The sequence below is a fragment of the Amphiura filiformis genome, chromosome 5 (genome assembly GCF_039555335.1).
Source record: "Amphiura filiformis chromosome 5, Afil_fr2py, whole genome shotgun sequence".
In the NCBI taxonomy this organism is placed as follows: domain Eukaryota; kingdom Metazoa; phylum Echinodermata; class Ophiuroidea; order Amphilepidida; family Amphiuridae; genus Amphiura; species Amphiura filiformis.
In genome coordinates this window covers 78,799,847-78,826,319 of record NC_092632.1, presented here as the reverse complement: position 1 = coordinate 78,826,319, position 26,473 = coordinate 78,799,847, and the positions used below count along the sequence as shown (strand labels likewise).

The 26,473-nt window shown below is 36.8% G+C and overlaps 1 protein-coding gene across 1 annotated transcript in view; it reads left to right on the top strand.

Annotated features, from left to right (window-relative positions):
• LOC140153784 (L-asparaginase-like) overlaps positions 1–25,982 on the top strand; it is a 53,230-nt gene extending 27,248 nt beyond the window's left edge. The window contains 7 exon segments of the mRNA XM_072176638.1: positions 1,486–1,671; positions 6,079–6,315; positions 8,519–8,614; positions 13,479–13,642; positions 16,173–16,259; positions 16,721–16,820; positions 18,040–25,982. Coding sequence (XP_072032739.1) covers positions 1,486–1,671; positions 6,079–6,315; positions 8,519–8,614; positions 13,479–13,642; positions 16,173–16,259; positions 16,721–16,820; positions 18,040–18,273 — 1,104 coding nt within the window. The 3' untranslated portion in view covers positions 18,274–25,982.
• The last annotated feature ends 491 nt before the right edge of the window (positions 25,983–26,473 follow it).

The following is a 26,473-nucleotide window of genomic DNA, read 5'->3' as shown; positions in this document are numbered from 1 at the left end:
TTGTACGAATGTATCAGTGATATGTATGGCGATGAATATGCAAAATAATCACAAGAATGTACCTCGCTGTTACGTGTCAAAGGGCGATCCATGCAAATTCGAAACATGTACGTAACGTAGTGTTCAATAGTATGAAGGTATGGCTATGAATATGCATGACGACATACACACTGTACATGCTGTGTACGGAGTATGTAGGGTTCAATGGGAATGTAGATGTAGTAGAGTACAGCAGCTATGAATATTAAACGCACATGCTCGTGCCAAACTACTGCTACATGGAAACCTCCGGTCATACAGTAATTTAATGTGCATGCAGTGAATTTATAGGTTGAAAGTTTTGATAGCATTGTTTACTGAAGATGGCGTCAAAAAAATCAAAAAGGATGTTGATGGACTTTTTTGGAAGCAAGGAAGATGAAGCGGCAGAAATGGCAAAATCAGTGAATTCAACAGCTGTTGATGATAAAATTAATGAACCTAGTGTTAGTACTACTACTAGCGGTAATGGGAGTAAGCCTAAAAAATGAAAAATGAACGCAAATTCCAACCAACATAAGTTTTTTTACTTGGGAGCAAAATTTGGGCGCCTAAATTTATAAAGTTAGGAGCCACTGGCTCCTTAATTAGTTTTTGAACTGTACAGCACTGCTCTGAAATCAAAAACCAAACCTCTGCCCCTTCTTGGGGCTCAGTCAGTTCAAATAGCCAATGCCTGTATTGCCTTAATTTGTTTGTCTGGTCTTGTTTTGGTTCACAGAACTTATTCAAGCATTATATTTGGAATTTAGTATGTATCACAGGCATGAATTTGACAGGTGGATGGGTGGCTAGCTAACATCCTGCCTGTGTGTAACGCTATAGTAAATCCACCATATTGACGGTAAATAATGTACCTCCAGTAGTTATTGACAAAAGCCTGTAATTGAACAGTTTGCATCTTTAAAGACCCATTCAGTGATCCCAGCGCAAGTGAAAAAAAAATAAAATTGTTTATAAATTGCTTAAAAGTGAAGGATAAGTCATTCAAATTGTCATTTGGTATTTTTGAAATGACAAATTTGGCAAAAACGAAGAAAACAGCAGTACTGACGGTTGAAGTCCCATTCAAATACATGTAGCTAAATTACAGATTCATGTAAAATGTCGCATTTTGTCTTAAATACACGGCTTTCGGCTGAATGACAAAGGTATTTTGATGATTTTTACGATCGTCCGGATGAGCAAATCACTGAATGGGCCTATAAGCTTCAGCATTACAAAGGTTTGCGAATAACACACTACTAAGTACTTGCACAATGCAAACCCAATGCACATTTGATTTTCAAATCAAAGTTTCCCAAGCATTCTATTTCTGAAGGTGGTTCAGAGGAGAGCATGACCAAGTGGTGTGCAGGCTCTCAGTACTGCAAGCCTTTACATCAAGTAAGTGGGCCTGAATCTTGATTAGATTAATCAAATGTATTGCCTCTTTTTTGTGTATAGGTCAGAGCTTTCTTAAGTCCTCCCATGCGAGGAGTTGTACTACAGACCTTTGGAGCCGGTAATGGGCCTGATGCACGGGCAGACTTGACGGCAGAAATCCAAGCAGCTACTGATAGAGGGGTGTTAATTATCAACTGCACACAATGTTTTAAAGGCAGTGTAGCCCCATCATATCACACAGGCAAGGTAAGGACAGTGTTCAAAACAGTCTTCAAATTTTTATTTTTTTTACTTTGGGGTGCAGTTTTGCACCTAATTTTGGAAGTTTGAAGTGCAGTCTCAGACAATCAACACATAAAGTCAGTACAATGTGGTATCGCAATTTTGCACCACACTTTTAAAGTTGTATCACACAACTGGTGAATTTTGGCTGATTCAAAATAAGACAATCGAGCAGGATATTTTGGTTTAGCTACATTTTTTGCCTCCACAACATGTGGGCTTGTGTTATGGCATAGATGGTTGGCTGTCTGTCCGACTGTCTTTTTCGCTGGCTGGGTGGAAGAAAAATTCGTACAGAGTTAAAGAATCCAATATAATCAACACTTGGACTATGTTAGATAGGCTCACTTTTTTTTCAAGAATTTTCCAAACACCCCCCATATTTGGCTGAAAAAATGTATTTTTGTTATTGACAGTGGTGTAGCATGAGCTATTGGGGGCACCAGGTCTGATGGGGGGGGCACAAGCTGTTTTTTTGCAATTGCCTATGGGATTTTCTAAATTTTCAAATCAATGGGGGGCATGACACTATGCTACTGGTTATTGACTTCACTCCAATTTGTGCAATATATCCAATGGTGCAGCATTCACAGGTCCGTATTTTGTCTTTATATTATTCCATATCCTTTTGGATGCAGGGGTCATTCCAGGATCGGACATAACACCGGAGTCTGTATTTTGTCTTTATATTATTCCATAGATCCTTTTGGATGCAGGGGTCATTCCAGGTTCGGACATAACACCGGAGTCTGTATTTTGTCTTTATGTTATTCCATAGATCCTTTTGGATGCAGGGGTCATTCCAGGATCGGACATAACACCGGAGTCTGTATTTTGTCTTTATATTATTCCATAGATCCTTTTGGATGCAGGGGTCATTCCAGGTTCGGATATAACACCGGAGTCTGTATTTTGTCTTTATATTATTCCATAGATCCTTTTGGATGCAGGGGTCATTCCTCACCTCACCTCACCTCACCAGGCTGTGTTCGACCATTGTAGGACGTAGCCCTCTTCATGATTCTTCCACTGTTCTCTATCTCTTGCATTTCTTGTCCATGTAGGTCCCATGTAGGCAGTAATGTCATCACGCCACCTCCTCTTCTGTCTTCCTCTTGATCTTTTCCCTGTTCTTGGTTGCCATTCTGTAAGCCGTTTAGTCCATCTGTTATCTTCCCTTCGTGCAAGGTAACCTGCCCATCTCCATTTCGCTTCTTTGAGTTTCACCATAATGTCTTTGACGTCTTATTTCAGTGTTCTTAATTTTATCCCTTAAGGTAATGTGAAGCATCTTCCTTTCCATTGCTCTTTGGGCTGTTTGTAATTTCTGTTCCAGGTACTTGGTTGTTGTCCATGTTTCTGCCCCATACCGTAGAAACCCGTCTATAAGGAATAGAAGCGACTATGATGATAGCATATTTCACGCTAGCGCCCTCCACAATATTATATCATTATGGAATTTGAGCAAATCATTTACCGACACAAGCAGGTATACAATGTATTATTTTATCTTTATTTCGCATCTCACGAGCATAGCTCACTTGGCAAGGCATAAGACTTTGGTTCTTTAGATCGGAAGATGGTGAGTTCGAGCCTCATCACGGTCACACAAACTTTTATAAACAAAATATTGTTCAAACTTTTCATTTATATTTTCTTGCATTTTCTAAAGACTCCTTTCGTGATCATTTTTTTTCATATTTAGTTTAATTTATTCTATTGTTTTTCTTTTATTGTTTCTTTTCTTTGTCTTTTTTTCTTGTTTAATTTTATTTTTTCTTTATTTTTCTTTGATTCATATAATATTGGCAGGATAAGGAGAGGAGGGAACTAAAGACCCATTCAGTGATTTGCTCATCCGGACGATCGTAAAAATCATCAAAATTCACCTTTGTCATTGTCATAGATGTGGTAACATAGCCTGCTAGTGGTTCAGCAGAAAACCGTGTGACACATAATATACATTTGGCTACATTTTATTATACGATAAATACGAATTTATTAAACATGGTAACAAATATTCTCTAGCAGATCGGTTATACGATGGAACTGGTAGGCATAGGCCTATTATAAATTCGGGATATTAAATATCTTCCTGACGAGACAGATCTGCGCATGTGGTAAAAGACGATTCCTTACTAGCCACAGACCGTCCGCTGGAATTAGTTGAATCGCTATGGCTGTTGGTCGGACCTCTCATCTCTCCACATCGATTGTGACCTATCCCCGACATTGCCCTTATGAACTCACATCCTCCTGTTTTATTTCAATACGCTGGCGAAGTTACGTAATAATCGGATTAACTACCATAGCAATAGGTGAAAACAATTTTGAATATACCGCGTTATACACTGATAAGTTCAGGCGGTACCTCTTCATTGAACCATATCATGCTGCACCTGTAAGATCTTTGAAAAGACCAGTATTGTATTCAATCTATGATTGCAGACATACACAGTACAGGTGATGAGTGTAACCTGCTTGTAGCGCAGCGCGATATGTTCAAAATTGTTTTCACCTATTGCTATGGTAATTAATCCGACAATTACGCAACTTCACTAGCGATAATGGCCGAATAAATTCTGACCATCACTTGGCTTGTTGGATTCGTCTATACTACAATTCGCTGTCGAAGACGTAATAATCGCAATAACTACCATCAAGCAGATTGCACTAATCACCCGCGTATGTCACCAAACATAGATTGAATACCACTCTTTTCATAATACTAATCTTACATGGCGAGTGATTAGCATTTCTTTGACAACTATGGTTTAATGCATAGGTGCCACGTGAACGATGAAGTGCAGGGCTATATATTCGAAATTCAAATTGTATTCATCAATTGCTATGGTAGTTAATCCGATTAATTACGCCACATCGACAGCGAATAGCCTATAGTATGGGTTCAAGTGGAACAAAAATAGTGTATGTCCATTGCTAGCTATGGTAATTAATCATGTTAGTGTTTACATCACTACTTCGGTGAAGACAAGAGAAGTGTGCCTTCTCTACCAACGCCTGTGATATAACAGGTGCAAGCGAAACAAAATTGAATGACCAGAATAGTTTCCTTTGTCAGATGAATTGATTGAAGTTTTTGAAGACACTCTATTCTTGATGGGACAATAGATTCAAATATGGAATAATTATTATTCCTCATCTATTTTTTTTATTGAAAAAACTGCAATTGTGGCAACAGAACAATATTTATTTTGATTTCATTTCAAGTAGAAACAAAATCGTGCTTACGCCAAAAACGCACCCTACCTCAAGAATTGGGATGGCACAAAGGTGCAACATAGGTTTTTATTGCAAAGACGAGGACAGACAAGTAGTTACAACACATCTGTCTAACCGTGGGTTTCGCTATTATTTAGAATAAATGCTTTTACTAGTTTCTATAAAACCACAAAATTACTAAAAAAAAATATTAAAAAAACAATAAAAAAAATAAAATAAAAAAAAAACGCACCTAAAATTAAAAGTAGAAAGGTAGATTTGAAGAAAGATAAAAAGAACATGTCAAAAAGTTAAAATTAAACGAGAATGAAAAACGGAACCGGTGCCCGGACCATGCTCTCTTCAGCATGTCTTCAGTTCCAAAGTCTGACGCTCTATCAATTGAGCTATACGATCCTGATATACTAAACAGTCGTTATTATGTCAATACAATTGATTGGTGTTACAACATACTTAGATGGAATGCATAGCCACCCAGTGCCAGTATATATTTGCTCAAACTCCAAATACAACAAGCAACCAATTTTATTGAGGCGTTTCTTAGGTATATCCTTGTAGACGGGGTTTTACGGTATGTCATTTGGTAACTTTTTATCACATAGAATTCCAGGTTCGGACATAACACCGGAGTCTGTATTTTGTCTTTATATTATTCCATAGATCCTTTTGGATGCAGGGGTCATTCCAGGTTCGGACATAACACCGGAGTCTGTATTTTGTCTTTATATTATTCCATAGATCCTTTTGGATGCAGGGGTCATTCCAGGATCGGACATAACACCGGAGTCTGTATTTTGTCTTTATATTATTCCATAGATCCTTTTGGATGCAGGGGTCATTCCAGGATCGGACATAACACCGGAGTCTGTATTTTGTCTTTATGTTATTCCATAGATCCTTTTGGATGCAGGGGTCATTCCAGGATCGGACATAACACCGGAGTCTGTATTTTGTCTTTATATTATTCCATAGATCCTTTTGGATGCAGGGGTCATTCCAGGTTCGGACATAACACGGGAGTCTGTATTTTGTCTTTATATTATTCCATATATCCTTTTGGATGCAGGGGTCATTCCAAGTTCGGACATAACACCGGAGTCTGTATTTTGTCTTTATGTTATTCCATAGATCCTTTTGGATGCAGGGGTCATTCCAGGTTCGGACATAACACCAGAGGCTGCCCTTACCAAACTCGGCTACGTGTTGGGCAAGGAGAATTTAACAGTTGAGGAGAGAAGAAAACTGTTGGCCAGCAACCTACGTGGAGAGATCAAAGTGTCACATATGCATGAAAATAGTTTTACATTGCTGGATAATAAGTTCATCAGAGCTGTGGCCGATACACTCAGAATTACTAGTGCTCAGGTAAGATTCAGAGATGTAAATCTTCCGGATATTTGGCAAAAAAACAAATTCAGAAATGTAAAAAAAAATTGCATTTCCAGAATTGGGTGATGATAATTCATCAGAAAAGGAGCCAAAAAACCCTTTTTAGGATGAGGTGATACCCCACAGCGTATTCCGCCGTCAAACCACTCTAAATGTTCAATACCGCACGCAAGCCCTGGGCCACCTTTCCAAGGACCAGATGGATTTTCAGGAAATGGATATGTTGCCCATTTACATCCCTGAAGACTGGTCCCTAATTCATGCAAGCATTATTGCAAAAACATCACATACTAAGCACAATGCTGATTTTCAGTATTTGGTACATGATGTTATTAACAAATAATTAACAAAATACTGAAAATGCTAAAGAATACTACCGCCAATACCATTTAGACACAAAAGTTTGAAGCTACTGATTTTGTGTGGAAAGGTAATGATTTTAAGTCTTTGAGAATTCAACGTAGAAGTGATGATGTAACAAGATTAACTACCATAGCAATAGATGAATGGCCGTGTGTCCTGAACTCGCCACCCTTGGCGTTACATGACAAATATTATGAATTTTTACACCAACCGGGTTTCTAATTAGATTATCTCGACAATCATCAATCCTAAACTAGCAAAAGTATACATTTTTGGAAAGCTGAAGGCATAAGCAATTCAAATATATACATTTCAACTCATTATACAGGGTGATCTGCAAGTTATACAGGGTGGAATAAAAAAGATTTTGATAAAAATGGGTCACTCAATGCATTGCTTATTACCAACTTACAGTAATAAACTGGAAGCAAAAAACATTCATTTGGTCAGAGGATATGGAGAGCCAACTGACTTTGGAAGAAACCAAAATCACAGCTATTTGGTAATCTAGGAATATAGGGTGTCCCAAAGTATGTTAGATTTTTTTACAATTCAACATATTTTGAACCTAAACATTTTCCCCCTAACCCATACAGAAAAAATATGTCCATATTTAGATTCCTCGTCAAATTTGCCTTCAGAAAATCTATACTTTGACTTTGATAGGATAAGTAATTAAAATTTTACAGTAACCTTTAGATTTTGAAGACATCTGCATTACTTACTACAGTGTTTAATATGACAACGGGGTAGTTTTGTATGGAAAAGTTTGTATTTTCTAGACTAAACCAATCATAAATTATTAAAAACAATTAGTAGAATTGTTTAGCTGTAAGGCCATGAGTGTTTTAGATGCTAAATAGAGTCCAAATCCAATTTACAGCCTTTACAGAAGCAGATTACGCACTAAAATTACCAATCCCATAGAGTTTGTGTGTACCACATCCCCCACCACCACATCCCCCACCACCGCCACCCTGCCCATTCTGAATTCTATGAAGCACAGTGTCAGTATTAAAAAAGTTCAAGTATTTCTTTTTACGGGGTTGAAAGTGCATTTTAAAATGAGACCACAAGCATATCAATACCTTCTTGCTTGACAGAGATATCATCATTTGTTTTGAGTCGACTTTGGCAAAATGTAACGTCGCCACCTTTTTTGGTGGCGAGCTCAAGACACACGACCGAATGCAATTTTTGAATATATCACCCTGCACTACAAGCAGGTTGCACTCATCACTTGTGTATGTCTGCAATCATAGATTGGATACAATACCGCTCTGTTTTAAAAAATACTAATCTTACATGTGCGAGTGATCAGCATGATATGAATATTCTATAGAATTACAATCCAGGTCTTTATCCCTGTTCTTTGACATCTATGGTTCAATACATAGGTACTGCGTGAATGTTGTAGTGCACAGCGATATATTCAGAAATTGTATTCATCTATTGTTATTGTAGTTAATCCTATTACATCGTCACTTCTACAGCAAATACTGACAAGTATTAAAGGTTAGCAGTTCTGACCCAGGTGCAAAGGATCAGCCCATCAGGCTGCAGTAAGTGACTCACTTCAAGTTGCCTGAAGTTTAAGAGGCTCTAAATAATGAGGTGCTTCAAGTTGCGCAGAGTTTAACAGGCCGCAACAAATGATTCGCTTAAATTTTGCCAATGTGATAAAAACATTAGTATATGCAACATTGGGTTTTTTCCCCGACTTTTATTATAACAACCTTCGGGCTCAACAAAAACAAGTATGGCTGAATTGAAAAGTGACACCAAACTTGTGTTCATTAATCTTGTCTTTGTACAGGAAGTAAAGGCCGTTGGGAATGCATTGTTCCCGCCTATGATGTGTGCTGCAGCTGCTAATGGCGACTTAACTGGACTGAAACATCTAACAATTTGTGTAAGTCTATTATAGGTAGCAGATTGACTGGTAAGCATGAGTTTCCAACTGATAATTATTGAAAAGACTGCTGCCGTGTTCAACCTTATTAGTGCCTCTTCCTAATTAGCGCTTCAGTGGAATTGACCAACTTACCAATATTTATCACTGCTCAGTGCACATTTATTATGAAATTTACAAAAACAAAATTAACAAAATTGCAGGAAAATCAACTGAACATTGAGTTCCACTTGCAGACCTGAAACTTTCAGCTTTTTAGCAGATTTCAGGTTTATTTTGTTGCTCTATAGCTTCAAAACTACAATTACTAGTTCTGAAGCTTTAGACGTATTTGTAACTGCTGCATTACTTTTTGTGGGGTCTTTAGAAAACTTTACCAAATCCATGGTAAGGAACAAATAAAATTTGTGTGTCTGCAGTTGAATAGTAAAAACTCAATCAACGCATTCGCTTGCCAGTGTTCGCATGCAGGTGTGTGTTGGTTGTTGCCTTTGAAAACTTACCATTCCAACCATGGATCCAGGATTGTCCCTATTTAGCTGACATATACATTATTGACTGCAAACAGCCTAAAAATGCATTTGATAGTGCATCCACTTTTGTTGATATAAAAATCAGTCCCCCGTTGGTTAAAATCCACAAAAATTAGGTATAGTTTGTGTGAAATGGGTCAACGTCCCCCGGTGGGGCGCAGGAAATCAGAAAAACATGTCCACGTTCATTGGTCCTGTACAGGATGCATGTACTTGTGTGTATGTAAGTGGCAGTCTTCAATAAAAGTTGTAAACTGATGATATCAATCACTTTGATACAGTAATTGATTATGTTGAGTCTTGCATTAGTCATTAACAGCTTTTATATTCATTTCATTTTATTTCCATATTAAAAATTCCTGCTTAATACATGTACATAGTTGTGTTATAAGTTTATTTCATTTTTTCCATTTAAACTTTTGCAAGTTTTCAGTAGCATTGTAACACAAAATTCAGATACATTCTGTGGACGGTTAATCCATGTAAAACTTTTGATGTACTTCATTCATTGAAATGCTTCGCCACATTTTCTTTATCAACGCCATTGTATTTCTACTCAGTTTGCTCATATAGGGGTGAGTCAAGTATGGTCCAATTCTTCAGCATGAGAAGTGTTTTGCCATGCACGCACAAATTGGCATTGTGTCTTTATCAGTGGCAGCACCAGAATATATTTAATGGTTAGGGAGTTTTTTGGAGGGTTGGATCTGACAATTTGCCTAAAAAGTGACAATTTTTGATCAAAAATTGAAAATTTTCTAGATTTTTTATTTTGACTGGGGAAAGATGGGGGAACCCAAGATTGGGGCAATTCTCCCCTCCCCGGATTAGCACTGCCACTGGTCTTCATACAGTTACCCTGTACCACACATTATTATTGCTAGGTGTGGATCAAATCCTTTTGCTTGTACCTGTGTCTAGAGAATTGTTTATATACAGCTGTAGTCTTTGTTTATTGTGGCTGAACCCTGTTCAAGTGGTGGGTTACAAAGCATTGTATTTTGTCTAGGTATGTATTGGCCCGGGGGGGTACTCAAGTTTGATTTTGGTAGGGGTGTGCCGCAGAGAATTTGAAAGTGGACCCATAAATATACCAAATTTTCAAGAAATTTGGACCCATTGATATACCAAAATTCAAAATTTTCAGCCAAATTTAACCCATATTGTCTTAGTTTTTACAAATTTTCCCTAATTTTTTTGGACAATTTTGAAATTTTGGCTAGATTGAGGCAAAATTGGGCTGTTTTTTGAGAAAATTGAAACAATTTTGAAAAAAGGACCCATTCATATACCAAAATGGGCTTAGAAAAAGGGGTCATTGATATACCAAAAGGCCGAAAATGCTACCCATATTTGTGGCATGTCCCTGTATGGTCATTTGTACTAAGTACCCCCTGGGTAGGTATGTTCATAAAATTTTGAAGTTCAATATTTTTAGCTGAAAGTTCTTTCATTTGAAAGAGAATAAAATTACCTAAACAATAAGGGGTCAAATATGTTTCTAGTGCATATACTTTAGAAGTTACAGACAAAAATAGTGTCACCAAATTGACCAAAATTTTGTGTGTGAAATTGTGACAGCAGGTGCATGTACAATGTACACTACTGTATGTGACCCCAGATGACCTCCTATTCTTTACTGTAAGAAAGCTGTTTTGGATGGTCTTGATTTACACACAAATTGCTTTTGAGCTAAATCGAGTGTCAACTTGGTGGAACATGGATTGCACTATGTGATAGTTTATGAATCCAGTATCATGCCAGTACCAACATAAGTCAACATCACTTAGGTTTTGGTTGTCAAAATTAATTTTTAGTAATTTTTTCCATTGAGCCCCACAGTAAAGCCATTTTTGGACTGTACAGGCACATTCCACTTCCCTATGGACGAATAGCGCCACCTATAGTGTGTGATATGAGCCTGACTACCCTGGGGTATTGGCCAACACAAGAAAGGACATTCCTGAATCTCATTAACTTGGGGATTATTTGAAGTGGCCGCCACTTATGACTGTTTGATATTTATTGATTCCCAGCGATATGGAGAAAAAGACATATGTAGCAACCAATATAAGGTATATTTTGGCTGATACGGGTCACATATTTGTATACCCATACCCTATAATAGTACAGTTGGAATCGGAGACACCCAAATCAGTAGTTGCAATAGACACATATAATTTGTTAAAATGTCAATGTATTGAATTGATATGCTTCACCACATTATTTTTGTCAACACCATTCATTGCATTTTCTACCAAGTCTGTACATATAGGGGTGAGTCAAGTATGGTCCAATACTTCCGCATGAGAATTGTTTTGCCATGCACGCACAAATTGGCAGTTGTTTCTTCATAAAATAATTACAAAGTCAGTCATGCAGATTGTATGGCTAGATTTGGATTACGTCTTGCTGTTGTTCAGTAGTATCATATTAAGAGCGAAAGTCCAATGTCCATGTACTGTAGAGATCATACAGTGGATGATAATATGTGACAAAATCTGAACCAACCAGGCTAAAGAACCCAATTTTGATAAGGGAATTATCATCATCATCATCATCATCATCAACTAGCACACAGTAAATAATTTATGCTATTGCTTAAATCCATACCCTAGCTAGCATACTTAGAACTATGATCTTTTACAATGCCAAGTTTCATGTGTGTGTTCCTTATTTTTACATTTATCTCAATTTAACCTTTGCCGCCTTTAGCCTGCTTGGATCAGATCGCATTGCATAAATTTATATACCTTTTCTCTACAATAGTACAGTTGCAATCAGAGACATCCTGTTGAGGCAGACATTTTGAGAAATGTGGGAAATACTATACTGGGAATTTCAATTCAATGAACACAGCCAGATATAGCGTGGCCAGCGTGTGCGTGCGACTGTGGGTGCGTAAAACGGAAGTGAATTCATCCATGCCAATGCACTTGTGATTGGTTGTTCATCTTGTAGTTTGAAATACGCGATATACATTCTCCTTTGGATCGTGTACAGCTGTTGAAAGCTGTGTTCATTCAATTGAAATTAGCAGTATAGGTTAGATTTATTTTGGTGAAGAGTAAAGTATCTGGATTGTAATATGTTAGCTGTTAGACTTTAAATGCACCCATTAGATAAAATTTATGAAAACTAAACGTTGAGAGCAGTACATATATACAGTATCTTTGACAACTTTTAATATCCGTTTGTGTTTTTGCTGGTGTCATTTCTGTTCATTTGTGCCTTTGGTTACCTATTCCTTATTGAATGATATCAATCCAAAGGGAAAGCAAAATGCTAACCTGCAAGTTATACATTTTTATGTCTTGCTTATTATAGGTGTGTGTGTGTGTGTCATTTTAGGTTTTGCACATTTTTTACTTCAATAATGTCTTTGCTTTCAGTATTTTGTTTTGGCTGTTGTTTCACCAGTTTATGCTGCTTCTCTCGCTGTCTTTCTTGCTCTTGTTTTCAATGCCTGTGTGTCTCTTTTTGCTCTGTACTCTTTTTCTTTCTCTCTCAGATCGTCTGAAGGAAAAGACCTTATGGCATCGCGTGTCTGTCAGTCAGTGTGTCTGTGTGTGTTGTCCGTCAACAATTATATCAGGCTTTTGGTTAAAATTTGAGGTCAATTTGAAAATAGGCTGAAAATAAAAAAATTCAATTGCAACCAAACTTTGGCCATATCTACACTATATAGGAACTTTCATGTAATAGTGGAGTTCAGGGTCACACAGAAAGGTCAAAGGTCATTTGAGGTCAACTTGTTAAATAGGCTGAAATTGGGGGAAAAAATGTCTCATATATTCTGATGACTTATCTGGGACCGCCGTCCTTATTATTTTTTTTTTATCTCTCTCCTTTCCTCAGTTGCATTATTCTGTCATTTGCTTTATGCACAATTTCATTGCTTATTTCATTATTTTTATGCTGTAAGGCTTTTGTTTTGTAAATCTGTATTCATTTAAGTGTATGGGTTGTACCTTCATATAAGCAACTATAACTGGCATGTCCCTTATTTTAAATTGGGGCCATTTAGGGTTTAACATGTAGGGTTTGTTCTACAGTTAAATTATGTAAATTTTTTCCAGATTGTTTATATGAAGGTAATACTAAATTTGTGTGATTCTGTGCTTTAAACTTTAAGTTTGTGTGAGTGTATTTTGCTTTCATTTTGCACAGAAAGTTACAGAGTGTAGTGTTAAGACTGTTATTATACTTTATAAGAAACACAATTTACAAAATGACATGTGAGTGATGTGAAGCCACCGATGTGCTTTCCATCAAATCCACATATAAACATCATAGTTATAAACCTGTTCAACCCATCATTGCCAATGCAGGGTGCCGACCTGAGTGGCGGTGACTATGACGGGCGGACTCCACTCCACCTTGCCGCGTGTACTGGTGACGTCAACATGGTGAAATTCTTGCTGGAGAGTGGATGCTCCATCTATGCGAGAGACAGGTTTGGAAATACGCCATTCACGGAAAGCATCCGGTGCAAGTAAGTGCATAAACTACAGCATTTAGTTTTCGTTGTTTGCTTTTATATTTTGTTGTCTGTCCCCGAAACGTCAGTTGTTTTTTTGTCTATTTGGTTTTGTTTATCTGCTCCAGTGTACTTTTGTACTGTTTTGCTAACACTTCTGTGGGCTCTGAAATTGGCCATTGTTGCCTATTTTTGTGCCTATATTGGTTGTTTGGTTTACCAAGTCTGTTTATGTGCAAAGTGATTTTCATCACTTGTTCTAGTGTACCTTTGTATTCCCATTGATCCTTGTTGTTTTTGCAGGTTTAGCACTATTGTGAGCATTGGAACTGGTAATTTTTGACTATCGAACTTTACCTACTTCTAAAGCTTACATTTACTGTTTTTGCATCCCTGCATATTGTCTAGTCTGTTTTTTACTTGTTTCCCCGCATCAAGTTGGTGTACCTTGCTTGTTTTCTTTCCTGTTGTTCAGATTCAAGGTATCCTCTTGTATCATTTATTGATCCTTGATGTTTATAACAAGGTTTCATAGTTCTAGTCCAATAAAACAGTACTCACTGTGGACATTTCGAAGTCTAGCAGACTCCTTTTTCAACAGTGTTGATGTTGTGACGATCTTCTGTTTACCGCAAAGGATGCTGGTTGCTTAGCATCGCGGTTGCCAGATGTATTTTCTTGAGAAGATCGTCAAACACGTGAATATAGTATATTTTCTCATGTTATTACACTCCAAACAACTCTCTAAAATTATTTTAATTTGTTTTTGTGATTTAAAAAAATATTCTACAATGTTTAGAAGTGATTTAATAAAAACAAACTGACACAGAAATGAAATATTCCATGGGGCGGCTGCCATTTTTACAACCTTGTGTTTGACGATCTTCTGTGGTGAAACAGAGCAGACTGGTATTAAATTAAGCTTAAAAAGTTACCTTTTCAGAGTCTGAATTGAGCAGCGACATAGCTTGCAACGCCATCACAGCGTCTTCATTCAGTGTAGTGATTACTCTCCTCCGGTCACCTGACCACCCGGTGGGCAGACCATCGTAGATGGCGGACAGGTCATATCCGGTATCCCTGTTGAGTGTGGGTCTTTGGGTCTTGATCTCTAAGGCTTCTCTGATTTTCCTGTTCCAAAAGTTATCCTCCCTTCCGATCACTTCAACATTGTCCAAATTGATGTTGTGCTTGTGATTGGATGTGTATGTTAACAGACCGCTGTAGATTGTAGACATACACAGGTGATGGGTGCAACCTGCTTGTAGTGCAGGGCGATATAGTCAAAATTGATACAATTAGTTGTTTTATTTTATATCCACATCATAGCTTATGCATTAACTAATATTCATTGAAAATTTGGAGTAATTCTATCAAGTAGTTTTAAAGTTACAGCCAAAAGTTTAAAATCAGATGTTAATTTTAGCGATTGCCTCATACAAGCCCCGAATATGTCTTGAAACATTAAAGCGCCTTTAGGGAAAATAAGTCCCCCACTGCCCGTGCAATGTTGAAACGTGCAAATGTGTTCAGTGTGTCTCCAAAGTGTCGCAACATTGAATGATGGGGGTGGGGAAGGGAAAAGTGTTAATTGATGGCCCAGCTTTCTTCTAATTCCAAATATTCAACATTTTTATCCACATTAAAAATACACTTTTGATTTCATTCAAGATGCCTAAAGCGTTTCAAGGACATATTTCGGGGATTGTAGTTTGTCAGCTCTGTCCAGTAGCGTTCTTACAACTGACCGTTTGTGCTCAAGATGGCGATTAGAATCAAAGTTTAAGTACTGGTCAGTGTGGGTGGGCTTCCTATAAATTGTGACTTTGGTGCAACCATCGTCATTGACATGTATGCAATTGTCCAAGAAAGGGAGTTTCCCTTCCTGTTCCGGTTCAGCTTTTGGTACGTGTTGTTGTCATTGTGCAAAGTTTTCATCTTTTTCTCATAGTCATTGGTGTTGAGTACTACAGTGGCACGACCTTTGTCGGCCGGTAAGATGGTGATTTCCGCATCTTTTTTAAAATCAAACAAAGCTTTTTGTTCTCCTTATGATGTTACAAGGTGGCAATTTTCAAGTGGTTTAAATCGCGATTTTGATTTAAATCGCGATTTAAATCAGTGATTCGGTTTCTGAATTTTCAGAATTTTTTGGTTTCTGAATTTTTCAACTCGTCCTGTAATTTGGAGATAGTAAATGAGCAATTTTTAATCCGTATATCCAATAACTGCTTCTCCGCTTTATGGATCACTGTATTTGCTTTTATTCCTGTGACTGCGGAATCCCATTTGATGCTGCGGGTGTGATATCCGCCTATGATCTGTTGACACTTGACCACCCACCGGGTGGTCAGGTGACCGGAGGAGAGTAATCACTATGCTGAATGAAGACGCTGTGATGGCGTCGCAAGCTACGTCGCTGCTCTATTCAGACTCTGAAACAGTAATTTTTTAAGCTTATGTCAATATGACAGAGTCCAATATCAGTCTACATGCTGCTATTAGCATGGTATTAAATTGGTTGATTTTAATATTTTTATTGCAGGCATCTAGAGGTAATTAAACTCATTAAACGTTCAGGAGGACATCTCGTACATCAGACAGATGAAGAAATAGGAACCATGCTTTGTGCGTAAGTAATGGCTTATGTTCTTTATTTTTCAGAATTGGTCAGTCAGGATTTATTTTTAGTATTTTTTTTAAAGCTCATAGCCAAAACATGCCTTTAATTGTGAGTTGAGATATTTCTGTACTGTATACTTCTTCATTCATGTTTTTAAAACAGTTTAGAAGTGTGTAGAAACTGTAAAAAACCTTTTCAGGATGTCAAAAATATTGAAAGAAAAAAAACTTTTTCTGGAATATCCAGATTAAGGTCAGTAGGTGGAGGACAAGCAGACAATCTTTTTTTGGCCCTACATACTGTAAAATTTGATGTCTTTAGTTTACAAAGCCAAAATTTTCAGTTCATCATTCAGTATCAATGTACGGTTTACCAAAGATTGGAACTAACATGACATTTTAGAACTTCATTCTTTTTAATCTGAAGAAGTATAAACATTTTCTTGTTGTGAATTTGTTTGTGTTTGACAGAGCTGTGTACATTGACGACAGGGATGGTTTGGAAGCGTTCCATACGGCAGGAGTAGACCTGGGTCTCGCAGACTACAGAGGGAATACTTGCTTACATTTGGTAGGTGTTCAATTGGTGGATGGAAATTTTTTTTTAAAAGATTGAGTGAAACATTTGTGCATGCAGTTGCAGTGTGACATATAAAAGGCTTCAAACAAGTAATACTCATTTTTTAACTTATTTCATACTTGATATAAAAAATTCCATGATTTTTGCTATATTTATTTAAAAAATTGTCACTAAAAATGTTAGAAATACAAGCAAATATAAATGCATCAACCCGCAAGAAAAATGAATGCATCTGAAAGTACTGCGCATAGTACACAGCAAGGCATTAGCCAGAGGGGTGTCCAGGTGTCATTTGGACGCCCTGTTTTCAATTTGGACACCCTAAAATTCAGATTTTTATAATGGAGTGAATAGGAAGTGGACACCCTGATTTTGTAGAATAAGGTATTTTTGACCATTTTGGACACCCTAAAGACACCCCTCTGCCTAATGCCTTGGTACACAGAGTGCGCACCCATGTATTATACATAATCAATGTATGATTCACATTATCTGATGTTTGCTCTGATTGGTTCTTGCTATCTAAGAGTGTATGAAATGTTTTTATTACATATCATACATACTATTCAAAATTAAACTACCACTCTGCAACAGGGGCCTCTTATAGAGTGTATGCAATGAACCAACCGGAACAGTATAACAATTGAAATGGCAGCCATGCTGGAGGACAGTTCTAAGATAACTTAAGCAGTATGCAGACTTTTTATTAGATGTACAATATTGTATGTAACATATCTACGTTATTTAATCTATTGCCATTCTATTTCCAGTAATGTTTAAGTTCTAACGAATGTTTGATGACGTAAAATCGATAATATATTTCTACCAGGCAGTCAAACTATTTATTTAACCAACAATTAACAATGAGAGTACTTTCCTGAACCTCTTGGACTTGAGGATGATTTGAAATGACTGCCAATTATGACTGTTTGATATTTATTACCAGCGTTGTGGAAAAAGAGACACATGTAGAACCGAATAAAAAGGTACCATTTTGTTGAAGGAGCAGAGTTCAACAATCCATAACCCCACTACTGGATATCGTTTGAAGTCAAACGATATACCAGTTTTTAAGCTTATGATATATATTTTCTAAACACAAAATAAAACAAAATTGACCGGGGCTGACTTTATGGCTGATTCGTAGTGTACGATCACATATGTACAATGTGTAATTAATACTAATTATATTATTTTTATTCTTCTTCAGGCTGCTCTGGATAACAGAATTGAATGCCTGTCCTTCCTTGTGGAGCATGTGAAAGATCTGAATGCTGTGGACTTCAATGGTAACACTGCCTTGGATTTAGCAGAGAAATGCGGACACAAAGACGCTTCAAGGATCTTGAGACAAGCATTAGAAATGATGGAGTCCAAGGAGTCGAATGAGGATTCATCGGATGGAAAAAATACTGATGATGTTTTTGCTGTTGATCAACATTGATAACCTGTTGAATGCAAGTTGAAAGCTGTGGTGCCCCTAATCACCAGGCTTTCTCTCATATAAGTTGTAGTAAATGTTGCAAGTCAGCATGGTATTGGTACTGATCTACTTACTTGCAAGCCTGATGAAAGCAATATAGTGCGATTACCCGTGCCTGTTGAAATATTATACAGTACTTAGGTAGAGTCCGAAGTTTACCGTTTTCTAAAATCCATTTTCCGTGTTGTAATCCGTGTTGTAAAATTTGTAAATCCGTGTCATGAATAAAGCTTAAAATGTATAAATAATGATATTAATGTCACAATAAAGTGTTCAATATTGCGATCAATGTGTTCTAATTGGAATATTCTCACGATAATAGGCCGACTATTACGATGTTTTTAGGGATATCATGGTTCATGCCTTTGTTACTTGGTAATATACCTTTATTTCATTATTATTAAACAGTATTTTTATCATAAAAATGGACGTACACAACTCATGATTGTTTTTACAATTAATTCCTCTTATCTTTTAACAATTTTTGTCACATCATACAAAAATGTAATTTTCCATGTTGTACCTCCGATTCCGTGATTTTCTTCCGTTTTCCGTAAAACGGAAAACTTCGGACTCTATACTTAGGGTATAGTCCTGCCCTTTTAAAACTGAAATCAGAGGGAGCCGTAACAAAACATTTGTTTTTTGTTTTTTGTTTTTTTGGTTATTTCTTCTTCTTTTTTTTCTTTTTTTTTGAAAAAATTCTGGAATTGCTTGATATTTTAGCATAAAAAGAGCAATTAAAAAATTGAGGGAATGATGCTATGTAGCCTTTTCCCTGGACGAGCTCCCATAAATGTTTAATGCCGCAAGTAAGTGCTCTGCAGTTTTCAGGATTTGGGCAAGTACCTGTGTTACAACTCTGAAATATACATACTGAAATATCAATTTTTAGCATTTGCATATAATTTCAATGTATAAAACAAGCCTCCAAGGTTTTTGCCCGACATTTGGGGATGTGATTATAGATGGAATTTCTGGAATTTGTTCCCAAAATTTGGGGTGAGATTATAAATGGACATACGACTATACTTGAATCAGTATGCAGCATTGGATATCACCATCACTTCGGATGGAAACTGAATCTTTTTTAAATCAGTCATTCAAAACTAAGTGTCAAAAGATTTGGCATGTACCTGTCAGTAGTAATAGTGAATTGCAATCATTTAAAACTGTATGGAAATGTGGTATGTTTTTATGCATTATATAGCTTCTTCATTTAACACAAAAATGCCATTGTCTTCCCTACAAACCACATGTCTTTGTAATCACTTCCTTAAAGCCAATTCAGTATTACAAATGTGTAATATTGTGGGATAGGTGGTACAGTTGAACTCTATTGGGAAAATGATGGTACTTTAATTGTGAGTTATTCATTTATTATTGATAATGTTAAATAAAAATGTTTTAAATAATTATTGTGCAATTACATATATTTCATTTTAGTAAAACATTTTCAACAATAATTTGTAAGCACAAAAAAAGTCATTTTTTCTGATAGATCAGAGGTCACATGCAGTGTTCGAAATATGCCTCAAAAAGTTACAGGCCAGCCGGGCTTGACCTTAAAAAGTTACCAGCCAGCCGGGCCGGCAACTATAGATGCCAGTCAGAAAAGTTACTGGCCAGGCCAAAAAGTTACAGGCCAATGGCCGGCTGACCGGCCCTATTTCGAACGCTGGTCACATGCACTTAAAAAGTTGCCAAAACCATCCCATAACGCATTATGAATTTGTAATGCCGAATTGGCTCGAGTTATTGCAGTTCATGCATTCCTATTTTTATCGGTGCCAAACCTTAGACTTGGGTATGTAGGTTCTATGCCTGAACACATTGTATACACAGTTTTGTTCTTAGCAAAATGTACTATAATAGTTATGCTATTGTTATTGGTATTTTGCCTTTATATAATCATGTAATACCTTTGGAAGAGTAATAGCACCTTCATTGCTAAACTGTGCCATGATTGACTGGGTTACTTGCAAGCTCCAAGCATGCCAACTGGTATGGTTTCACCCATATTTTGTATGGAAAATCTTGCAAAATATGGGCGTGTGCTTTTCTTTCACAATATGTGGTTCTTGCACCTGCTGCTGCAATTAAAACATGTGAACCTGAGCACTGTCTGATAGCTTGACCAGAAAGGGCTACAGTCAGGCGGCTGGTGAAGTATGTTATCAAGTATCATTTTCACAATCTCTCTTGCAAAAGTTTAAACCGCCCTCTGTCAACTCACTGAATCAGGAGTAATTGGTTACAGTAATTGATTGAAAGGACTGGGCGATAAGTTGCGAACTTACTTTAAAAAAAATGTTTTTTCTGTGAAATTTTTTTTTGATTTTGTGTTTTCAATGTTGGCATGTGTGAAGCTCCCTTAGTGACATGATACAATTGTAATTAGAAGCTCAGGGATTTTTGTTTCTAGCAGACTTCAATAAAGGAGTATACCCCATTACCCATATTTTGCATGAGCTGCCACACAGAGGGTTAGATCTCAAATGGAATTAAAGTGACTGTATATCCTGTCTTTCCGGTAAGCGCTACTCATTTGTTTACAGTGTGCAGTGCAAGTCAAGAGCTCAATCACTGAATATCACTTCAGTGAGTCACTTAACTTGAGCCACATTATTACTCTGCCTGCTGCAAGGTGGTTGTTGTTGTTGTTTTTTTGGAGTTTGCCATTCTGTGAAATATTTCCCAAAATGAAAGTCTTCACTCCTTTGAGTCATCATAATTCCCAACATGAGTAAGAAAATTGAAATTGATATGAATTGAGTTTGATACCTCACACATGTAAAAAGAATTCCAGATCAACAAGATCTGAATGATTTCATGAAAATTGGTGTTATTCAAAAGGTTGCAGGTTCAATCAGATCTTGTGGTGTACAAATGTTTGTGAGTGGATATCAATGGTTGTCATCGATCGGTAAGAACTTCCATTGACTGCAGTCTTATCAATTTGTAAAGCATTGCAGGAGTTATTACTCATCAAAGCATATCTTTTGTTGTTACTCATAAAAGCGTATCTGTTTACACAGTAACTTTTCATGTCACACCAATTTTCACAAACATTTTAAAATCTAGACTTTGTGGAATTTGTCTTTCGCAAATGAGGTAACAAACTGTAGCCAACGGAACTGCCCTCATATTGATATCAATTCTAATGTTCCTTGTCAATCATCTGACAATTATGATCACTCAAAGGAGTGTACCTTTGAGTGTTACTTTATAATGTCACTGGGCTAGTCCAGTTGAAATCCACACTACCCCTGTGGAAGATTTTGGAAACACCTTCCACAAGGGGAGTATGTTTTTCAAATGTAATTGGTCATAGTTAATCATTTTGAAACCCATACTCCCCCTGTATTATGGCTTTACCTCTATCTTCCACAACTGGAGTGAGTATTTCAAATGGAAGTTGCCTAAATGTCTGTTCTATTTGAAACTCATACGCCCTCTGTGGAAGACTTTAGCTAAATCTTCCACGGGGGTAGTGTGGACTGTAAATGGAACAACTCATACTGGGTTCTGTAAGATATGAATTCTATTTAGTTTTGTAAGACGTTGCATATAGTTATAACATATTTATTTATTTAGCCAGAACTGTTATGTGGTCATATACAAATGTACAAACATGAGATAGAACCACACATCGCATGCTAGAACATTATATTTTGTTTTATTTTATACAATTATAGAAATGATTTCTGGAACTGATGAATATTGCAAATGCTTAGATTGCATGTTTATGAATTTTGATATACCTCTTCAATACTAGGATCGTATATATTTGCTGTTGGTGGTTTTATTTGTGTGGGGTGGGAGATTGGTTTTGTGAAGGTGCATCCAAACTCACTGGAAAATACACAATGTGTTGGTGTCCCCGTTTGACGTGACACACAGTGCAGGAAGGGTTGCGTGTGCATTGCATTGCATTACTTCTGAGGACTCTCACATAACAACACACCGACATGCCAAGGATCTTGTGCTTAACAAGGACCTAAATACATGTCCTCGCTATGTAAACCGCGTTAAACTGCAAAAAATGAGGTTTTATACCCTACTACCCCCTCTATAGCTAATATCTTCGCAGCGTTAACCGTTTTAACACTTGTTCGGTATTACCGACTGAGGACATTTGGACTTGTCAAAATTTCTGTCATTTTTCAGGTCCTCTGAAGTATTTGTAATGCACGGTTGGGGGTGTGTGCAGTTGTGTGTACTTTAAATTAGCCTGTACAATGACAATTACAAACTCAGTCATGTCTAACTTCATGTTAATGGGCATTATGTATTTACAATGTGTATATTTTGTTCCCTAGTTCTGCAGATTTAATTATGTAATGGAATTATTCATGTTCAGCCGAGGATTGAAAACAAGCATTGATTGATCTTGTGATTAGAATTTTATGATTGTAGCTGTTAGAGGTGATTGGTCAGTGTGAATTTGATAAAAGGAATTGCCAGTTTGAATATATCAGTCCTCAAATATTGTGAAAAATGGATTGAAATGGTAAATGCTAGGTGATTTAAGAATGATATATTGAAAGTTAATAATGACAATCATATTTGTAACATAGGCATGGAAAGTATCGTAATATTTTCAATGTTTGGTATGTGTGCACTGTTTCACTCTGCACTCTATCACATGAGGTGTATAGGTTGCTAAGTGAATGCACTCTTGTTGATCTGAATGGAGAAACAAAGCAAGCATTTCTTGACAAAGCCTGGTTTACTGCAAAATGCTCTCTCCTGGTGATATTTCAGGATTGAATCGGGAGAGTTGTGTAGTTTTTATACCATTGTGAAGGAGAATTGTGTATTGTACTTGAGTCAAGTTTGAGGGGACCATTTTAGGAAAGTTCTAAGTTGTGCACCTCAAATTTGAGCCCTGAGTTTTGTTGTGTTTTCAAGAAGTACACATTGTTTTTATAATACATGTTTTTGTTTACAGGGTCATACGTTGCTTTATCCTTTAGTTGTTCAAACAGCACTGGGAATGGGATACAATTCATTAATATTGATGACGTAAAACAGGCGGATAATATTTTTTGTATTACCTGCATATTACTCACATGCACAAGTATGCGTAGCGTAAAATATTGTGAGATGCGCAAAGTTCTTCATCCATGGCATGGCTGCACTATTATTAAAAGCAAGTACTATATTGGACTACTTTTTAGTAAAATTTTGCAACCAAAATCCCTCAACGTATACCAACAAGTCGGGAAGAAATAGAATTCATGTTCACTAAAGGATAAAATCATTACCCCGGCGTGTTCTCACAAAATACGGGAAAATCTTCAGCGTCATGGAATACTGCACCAGACCAGTGACGTAGCCAGCACGTTTTCAGAGGGTGAGCAAAGGGAAGTAAACACCACTTTTAAGGGGGAGGCAAACTTTTACGAAAAAGACGTAAAAATCTAAATTTTGCCCCCTGGCTATGCCACTGCACCAGACCGTAGATATTTTCCCGTATTTTGTGAACAAACACGGGGACAAGTAGTATCCATTCAAATCATGAGTGTACAAATAGTTTTTGACTTGTTGTGAGATAACGAGGTGGTTGGACTTGGGGGGAAAGTATGCATTACTCAGGGGCGGATTTAGGGGGGGCAGCTGGCGCGCGCCCCCTCTATTTTTTTCTAGCAAAGGGCGCCGGCCTAAATTAAAAATACAAAAAATGAAAGAAATTTTAAAAAATGAACAAATGCGGCCATGAACAGCAAACAATTCTGGATCCGACCCTGTTACTGAATGTAAATATATTCTAGTACCATCTTCTGATGTCACCTTGGCACCAACTATGGCGACAACTCTCTAGTCTGAAGGCTTCCTAGTCCGAATGCTCCGTAGTCCGAAGGGTCGCTAGTCGGAACACTTAATTTACCATTCGCTAGTCCGAATTCTGAAAAAGGTTCACTTGTCCGAATATCGGGTTCTTTAGTCCGAGGGTTTGTTTGTTTGTTTGTTTTTTATTTGGCAAGATACAAAAACAAATTATGGAGACAGAAAAATCATTACAAAGCACATCAATGTGACAAATTATTTAAAGCTTAAATAAATCAGCCACAAAGCCATTTAGGATCAGGGCACACGGACAATAAAAATGGCAAGTCGGGATAACCCATTAAGCCCGCAGAAAAGGCAAGCTTATTTCCGATGGGGTCCCAAGAATAGTAAATAGTAAATGGTTCTCTAGTTTGAATATAGAGCCCTTATTCCATATTCGGCCTAGAGAACCTTTGGATTAGCAAACTTAATTTGGTTTTCGGACTAGCGACCCTTCGGACTAGAGAGAAGACACAACTATTGTAATTAAAAGAACTAAACATTGACAAGTAACATTATATCTGATATTGATATTCAGAGGAGTTTGATGTCATGTGTGCAAAATATATGAGATGTAGCATTACTGGTGTCTACTTTATAACTCTGGACATTTTAATGTTGGTATATTAATCAAAACGGGTCACTTGTGAATGTTGTGTGATTTATTGTGCGCACAAGTTTTGAGCAATGCAATGTAAGTAATATATTTTATGAAATATTTGTAAATTGTAATCAGATATATAATGGAAATGTATACAAATATCCAATACTAATGTAATATGGATTGCAAACCTTGCGCCAGTAGCATGTTGTGTGCATATGCATTGAATATGTAATTAAATACAGTGAAAATTTGGTTATAAGCATATGTGCCTATTAAAGAGTTGCTCAGACAAGAAGGAATATTAACGGTAGTTTGTTAAACTTCTTCATTTTTTTTTCTTTTAATTTATAAATATATCTGTAACAGGTATTTGAAAAAAAGGGAAAACTTTAACAAATGACCCTAAAAATTCTTGTCCGATCAACTCGTAAATATGCACATTTGCTTATTACCAAATTTTTACAGTAGACTGATTGTAAATACACCAAACTTGCATACAAGATTGCTAGCATAATCATTTGAAATGGTAACTTATTTTTTCATTATTTGTTAATTTCTTGACTTTTTGAAGGCGAGTGTGACTAAATCTTATTATAATTTGAACTTGTTACACATTTGCAGATCTTATAGATTAGGCTCCAGCAAAGGGAGAAATGGGCTATTCCATTTAAAATCCACACTACTCCTGTGGAAGATTTTGGAAATATCTTTCACAGGGGGAGTATGAATTTCAAATGGAATGAACACATTAGGCAGCTCCATTTGAATTTCAAACACCCTCTGAGAAAAATTTAACCAGACTCTTCCACTGAGGGAGGGCGAGTTTCAAATGGAGCTGCTAATGTGTTCATTCCATTTGAATTTCATACTCCCCCTGTGGTAGATATTTCCAAAATCTTCCACAGGGGGAATGTGGATTTTCAATGGAATAGCTCAATGCAGTACTCAGTGCTGAATTTGATTTAGGCTGTCAACATAGAGCAGTTTATTTTACCATGTTACTAGCCTCAACTCAACTTGAATTACATTCCCTAAAACAATGTGAACCCGATGCTGCTTCTTTCTACCAGCCTCTATGCTAGCTTTGTTTGTAGAATAACACAAATGAATACTGTAAACATGGACATTTTCGCGTAACTGTAATTTTTGCGCTTTTCGAGCTCGATGCAACTCAGTGAAAATAAAAGCACACAAATGTTCCTCTATGCATAATATGTCTGTGTGAAAACTTGGTGAAGCGTGAAAATTTACTCACACAAAAATTGCCACTTTGACAGTATAATATATATTTTCCTATACTAGATTATTTGAAGGCAACTCATTTTGTGCTGTACAAATCAATATAAAAAGTTCATTTGATGATGATACTGCATGCTGTAAATTTACCGCAACTTCTTGAAATGTAATTTAAAATAAAATTTTTAATAACTTATTTTGCTGTGATGTACAATCTTATGTAAGTTAAAAGCAGTCTTGATGAATAAAGAGTTTAACTTCGACACTACACTATTTTTCACTCACCTGGAACGTTTTCACTAGTTGGACTAGCGTCTTCAGCAGATGCTGTGATGATATCTTGTCTACCACTACGTATGAATATCCACTCGTATAAAGACAGTCTTGTTTGCTTTTTAATGTCTTAACAACAACGCTGCACTACCATTATTCAATAAGCCTTTTTGAAATATGGCGGGCACAAAAAGAGAGGGCATACTTTGATTT